Source organism: Lissotriton vulgaris, unplaced genomic scaffold, assembly GCF_964263255.1.
Source record: "Lissotriton vulgaris unplaced genomic scaffold, aLisVul1.2 SCAFFOLD_2765, whole genome shotgun sequence".
NCBI classification, from domain to species: domain Eukaryota; kingdom Metazoa; phylum Chordata; class Amphibia; order Caudata; family Salamandridae; genus Lissotriton; species Lissotriton vulgaris.
This window is the reverse complement of record NW_028251802.1, coordinates 250,940-256,939: the sequence shown is the minus strand read 5'-3', so window position 1 is coordinate 256,939 and position 6,000 is coordinate 250,940. Positions and strand designations below refer to the sequence as shown.

At 42.7% G+C, this 6,000-nt stretch overlaps 1 protein-coding gene across 1 annotated transcript in view; it reads left to right on the top strand.

The window, feature by feature from the left end:
* Positions 1–1,769: 1,769 nt before the first annotated feature.
* Positions 1,770–6,000, top strand: part of LOC147662764 (E3 ubiquitin/ISG15 ligase TRIM25-like) — a 237,947-nt gene continuing 233,716 nt past the window's right edge. The window contains exons 1-2 of the mRNA XM_086950917.1: positions 1,770–1,850; positions 5,829–5,924. Of these exons, the coding sequence (XP_086807043.1) occupies positions 1,770–1,850; positions 5,829–5,924 (177 nt within the window). The remainder of the gene's footprint in view (positions 1,851–5,828; positions 5,925–6,000) is intronic.

Sequence of the window (6,000 nt, the reverse complement as noted above, 5' to 3'; positions counted from 1 at the left end):
CTGTTAGGAGCTAATAAGGCGGACGTGCATCGCTTACAGAGAGTCCAGAACGCTGCGGCACGGGTCCTGCTTAGGCTTCTAGATTCTGCCCCACTTCGGCCGCCATCAGGCGACTCCATTGGCTGCCAGTACAGAAAAGGATCGAATTTAAAGCACTTTGCCTAGCGTTTAAAATGTTCAAATTTTCCGCCCCTGAGATTCTATCGAAATTGTTGACCCCTTACATTCCCAAGCGCCAGCTTTGTTCGGGGGAGCAGCTGTTGGCTGTGGTCCCCCGTGTGGAACGTGCTAGAGCTGGGGGGAGGTCCTTCTGCTTTATGGCCGCGAGGCTATGGAACTCCCTTCCTGCCCAGATCCGCCATTTGGATGATTTGTTCCCTTTCCGTAAAGCCATTAAAACTTTTTTATTCCCTTGTTAATTGTGTCGCTGCCTCTGCTCATTGCTGCTAGCGCCGGGACTTTGCTGGGGCAGCTGCGCGCTTTATAAAATTACCTAATAATAATAATAACTCTACTCGCCTCAAAATTCGAATGCCATATTGAGCACCAACTCCCTACGCGTACTGTTTTTTGAATCCCGCGTTACCTTCCCCACGTGTGATCAGATCGTATCATATGGCCTACACGCCCCACCCGGGTTTTCAGAAAATAAAAATAAAAGTGACATGCTACCCTACATTGCACCACTAACTAAAGTATTCTAACACCCCATGTTTTCCTTATTTTTGCAAAATGTGATTCTAAGTGTATAGAAAAACAATGAAAATCGACAATGTGATCACAGTGAAGTACAATTCGCAAAACGTCTGTAATCATGGTTGTTTGGCACATATTTAGGCTGACATTGACTCGGAGAAACCTTGACGTGACACAGTTACTTCATCTGTTCCAATGTTTCAGTTTGTGGGGTGGTAACAGGGTTGGAGCTTCTCGTAATGAACCATTGTGATTATGGACCTGAACACACCCTTTTCAGTAATCCACATGTTAATTATATCCATATTATTCCTGTTTGGCGTGCATCCACTCTTGTTGCGCTCCGCTCCAAATGCGCCTATGCAAAATGGTTACGAATTTGTAACACGCGGTTTTCGTGTCACTGAAGAGTTGCACAGCCTGCTACACATTTGTGATCAAATCATCCATTTACTCGAAAATTTACTCAAATTCATCCTTTTTATTACAAAGTTTATCCATTTTTAATCGTCACAAAGTCCAACAAGTTTTCATATTTTCACGCGTATTAAATTGCACAAGAATTGCCCATCCGGGCCTATTCATAGGCACGTAAATCAACTTGATTCCTTGTCATATTTGCTCTTCACACAAGAGGAGTTCTTACCTTGTGTTTGAAAGAACACTGAGCCAACACGAAGCGCTTTCATCAACAATTACCTCAGGGTACAGTGACTTATCCAATTTTCATATTTAGTTTTGAAACTTGTATAAATTTGGGTGTGTCCTGTGTGTTTCATCCTCCTGCCTTAACTGTGCAGCTGAGGTTGCAAAAGTGGCTTCCACTGTAGATGGTAGACATCATAGTTGTACATAGTCTCCTGCTTATTGTTGTAGCTTGTACCTGGTTTCTTTAACAGCTCTGGTTTTGCATAGTCTGTCCTTTAGGGAGGTGGACCCCATGGCCAATGACTTATGCATTCATGTTCTAAGGCTGCTGGTGCGCCTCTACACTGGTGGCTTAGACTGGATAACTTTACCTCCAAAACTGTGGCTTCAACTTTCACACTTGTTGGGTTCGATAAATCCTGTAAATGGCAACAGTTGAGGTGCTGCTCTTGGACTGGAGTCAGCACAGGGGCACTGGTGTCTTCAGCAATCAGCTTTCTCCTCAGGTAGGTGGGAACATCAGACAGTGTGGATAGCAATGTAGGCTTATGCTGCTGTGTTGGTGAAGACAGTGAATTAAGTTACCAAGACGTAAATCATATGGTAATGAGGTTCTGGACCCTTGCTTTGTGGCTCACTGCCTCCGATCTTATACAGAACCCAGTCTGCAGTCAGTATGAACCCCATATCTTCTAGAGTAAGCCAACCGTTGTGCAGACACGTTGAGTTATTAGCCCCCCCCACCCCCCCCCCCACCCCAAAGAATGTTTGCCTTTAGACGGAGGTGTTCTAGATGAATATGTTCCACCTGGGCCTGCACTGGTTAGACAAACTTGCCTCCAATCAACCGTCTTGATTCTGAATATTTGGTTCCCGCCTGAGGGTTCTGTTGGATAAAAGGGAGATGTGCCATCGCTCTGGGCTTCAGTTTGGCCTACCTAATCCTGGTTCCATCTGCTTCACCAGCTAGCAGTGTGGCCAGAATGAACATATCTCCCTTCTTTCTCCAGTACTCGCTATGACTTTGTATTTCTCTTCCCCCCCATTGTCTGTCTCTGTGTCCCCCAAAGATGGCTGAGTTGAAACGAATGGCATGGAGGCAACATGACTATGGCTCCAGTGTATGCAATAAATAACTTTCCCTGAGTCCCAGCCTTCTGTTTTATTTAAGACACTAGTGCACTTTTTGCTCCTGGTTGTCTATTTGTTATGTGATGGCATGAACATGCTGCACATGGGTTTGAGTTAGATCTAGCCTCTTAATCTCTTCACTCCCAATTTACTCAAGTGTGTGTGTTCAGGGAACTGTGAAGGGTGTTCCATCCATTGATGATGATGCTTCTGGGTCAGTAAAGATTTTCAAGCTTGCCAGTCTCCAATAGGCCCTTGGTGCCTACTGGAATCTACTTTTTCTGCTTTGGGGTCTGTTGGTTCCTCTGTTTAATCCAGTGGAGGAGGGGTTTTCTGAAAGCTGTTGAAGTCTAAGGTGAGCTTCTTTTGTTTCAAGGTGCTTAGCTGGCTTGAGTACTATTTACAGTCCTTTCTGATAGGTTGGTCTTAAGCTTTTCCCCTGCCTTCAAGCCTGAGTTTCTTTACCAACTAGCTCCAACTCTGTTTCCTGACCTGCCAGATTCTGAAAGGGGTTCACGTACTTAACTCACATAGGATTTTCATGTTTCTGATTTCCTGTGTGCCTTATGCTGGCCTGTTGATGTTAGACAAAAATAGCCACTCAAATTGAGATAGCCGGTTTGTTGACGCACAACCTGCGAAGGTTACCGGAGTGGGGTTCAAGGATTCGTCTTCAAAGGGATGGATTATGGTCTCCTTAGTTGATATTTACAGGAGGACCACTTGTTTTCAACCAGTAGCTTCATTACGTTTTTAAAGGATGGAACTATCTGCCTTTTTTGCCTCGTTAAGGATAGCTGTGCTTAGTGGCTTCAACGTCTTCTGCTGTTCCGTTATTTGGAACCTGTTGTTTTTTCATGTGTCGTTCTCACAATTATTTAATTATTTAATCTGTAAGGTTTTATATAGCGCAAGCCAGAGCCGTCAGGATATCAGAGCGCTGTATATTGAGGCTGAAAATTAGTGCTAGTAAGGGAGAAAATCATAGACAAGTAAGCTGTTACATCGAATGCTCACTGCAGAAAAGAATAGACATAAATGTGGCTACATCAGATGCACAATGCATGGCAGGTAAGTATGGTCTATGATGTGAAGAGGTTAAAGATAGTTTGTATGGTTAAAAATCTATTGTCGCAGGTGGTTATTCAGGAGCAATCCTTTGACTTTTTTAAATGCAGAGAATGAGGGGTTCGTTCTGGTTTGGGGCAGGTTAGCGTTCCATATTCTCGTAGCCAGACCAGACAATGCACAGTTGTAGGTTCTCTTCTTTTTAAACTTTTGTGGTTTTAACAAAAGAGTGTTTGAGCTTCTTAGGGCTCGATTCCAACAAGATAGTTCAAGTTTATTTGCCAAGTAAATAGGAGTGTTCTGATGCATCTATTTGTGCGTTAAGCAGGCAATCTTGTACCTGATCCTTGCATCGAGAGAAAGCCAGTTGAGTTGGATTAGATCTGGTGTGTTGCGACCACTTTTTCTTGATCCCGTGATTTTCCTGGCAGCAGAGTTCAGAGTGGCCCTTAAATGGGCCAGTTTAGCTTTCGGCAGACCTGCTATGGTCACGATTCCGTAGTCTTAACAGGAGATAACTAGGGATTGGACTGCAAGTTGCATGTCCGTAGGCGGCAGGAACGGTTTGATTTTCCTTAAAGTGTGGAGTTGGTGATTGGCTCCTCTAGTTGTTGACCTAAGGTGTTCTTGCATATTCAGGAATTTGTCAAAGGTTATGCCTAATAATCTAGTTGAGTTAACAATATGTGGTGTGCAATTGAAGGCTGTTAGTTGTTTGAGCTAACCTTAGGGGTAAGATGATTGTGCTGTGCATGCAGGAGGAATTCTGTCTTGAGAGTTTTTAGCAGAAGGTGAATAGGAGATAGCGACTGTTGAGTTTTCAGAAGAGCAAAGTTAGGAGTATTGTTGTTGTCTGGTAAAGACATTTTCATGTACAATTGGGTATCCTCGGCTTACAAGTGATAGTGTATGTTTGTGTGTTTCAGAATTTCGGTGATATGTTCCATGTACAAGTTGAATAGTGTGGGGGAAAGTGTGGATCCTTGCGGAATGCCAGTTGAGACTGGCTTCTTGTAAGAATGGTTGGGTTGACTTTGATTCTTTGCATTCTATTTTGGAGGAACCAAGCAAACCAATTTAAGACTTTCCCCTATAAGCCCATCCTTTTTTGAAGAAGGTTAATCAAGTTGTCATGTTTGACCGTGTCAAGATCAAGCAGTATAAGTAGGCAAGGTTCGTTCTGGTCGAGAAGTCTAAGGCATCATCAACAATGTGTGTTAGAGCAGATTCAGTACCGTGTTTAGGTCTGAAGTCCGATTGATATTGGTCTAGGAGGTGAAACTGCTCAATGTGATTGCAGAGTTGTGTACTTCTCAAGTAGTCTGGCTAAAGTTTGTATTTGGCTTTTTTGGGATGGGGTGACTTGGCCGATCTTGATGCACTCCGCACAAGAGATTCATGCACAATCTAGACCAGAAAATGGAAGAGGTAAGCTATTTGAAGAACTTGGTGGGCACAGGATACTTGAAATGATTTCAAGGCTTCAATGAAGTTATGATGTTGAGCAGCTCTGCATCGTCCGGTAGTAGGAAGGTATTCCATGATGCATCATTTTTTGGAGTATAATCTACCGATCCTGCAAGAAGAGAGCTAGTCTTGCAGGGGGACAGGATTGGGCTGAATTCAGCATGTCACCAAAAGCGAGTTGCAGTTCTAGTTCGATCTTTCTTGTCTTTTCCATAAGGTGTGCAGGGAACTCCTCACTACATGGGAGTGAGTCCTTGAGTGCCGAGAGTTAACTGGGAGAGTGGTTCACTTGTTGTTTGATGATTTCGAACAAGTTTGTTGGTCTTTTTTGGCCATATCAGGCAGATCCTTAAAGTGGGCAGTTTTGGCGCTACGCATATCTTTGTTACTGTTTCCTCACATGTGCTTTAGGCGATTCCTAAAATTTGAGGCGAGTTGGATTTTTCACATTTTTATTTTTAAAATAAAAGGGATGAAGGTTTAATTGCTAGCCTCTCTGTCTACACAGCGGGCTACCTTTGCATCTGAGAACTGTGATGAGGAAGTGTAACACTAAAAGAATTGAAAACTATTCACAGTTAAGGCAGAGATCCATGTTTGTAGCTCAGGTAAAAGGTAATTCAAATTTGGGTGTGTGATGTATAAATAACAACATTTTAACAATAAAAAAATGTTCATTTGAGCCTGTATCTTAAGGCAAAATATGTTTCTTTTATTTTCCCATGTGAATGGGTTGCTAGACTGTTCTGGTGTGTGCTACGTATAAATTGTACTTATTTTCTTCCTTTTCTGAATAATTTCTATGTTGTGTTTTGCAGGAAAATCTGAGATGTCGAAACTCAACACTTTTTGATAAAATCGAAAATATTTCCGGTGCTTTTGATGAGCTTACATCTCAGGAGCTCAAAGTGAAAGTAAGTCTGAAGTGTTTTTTATTCTAGTTTGTTTTATGATGACGCTATATTATTTACAACCTTGACTTAGCCAGAT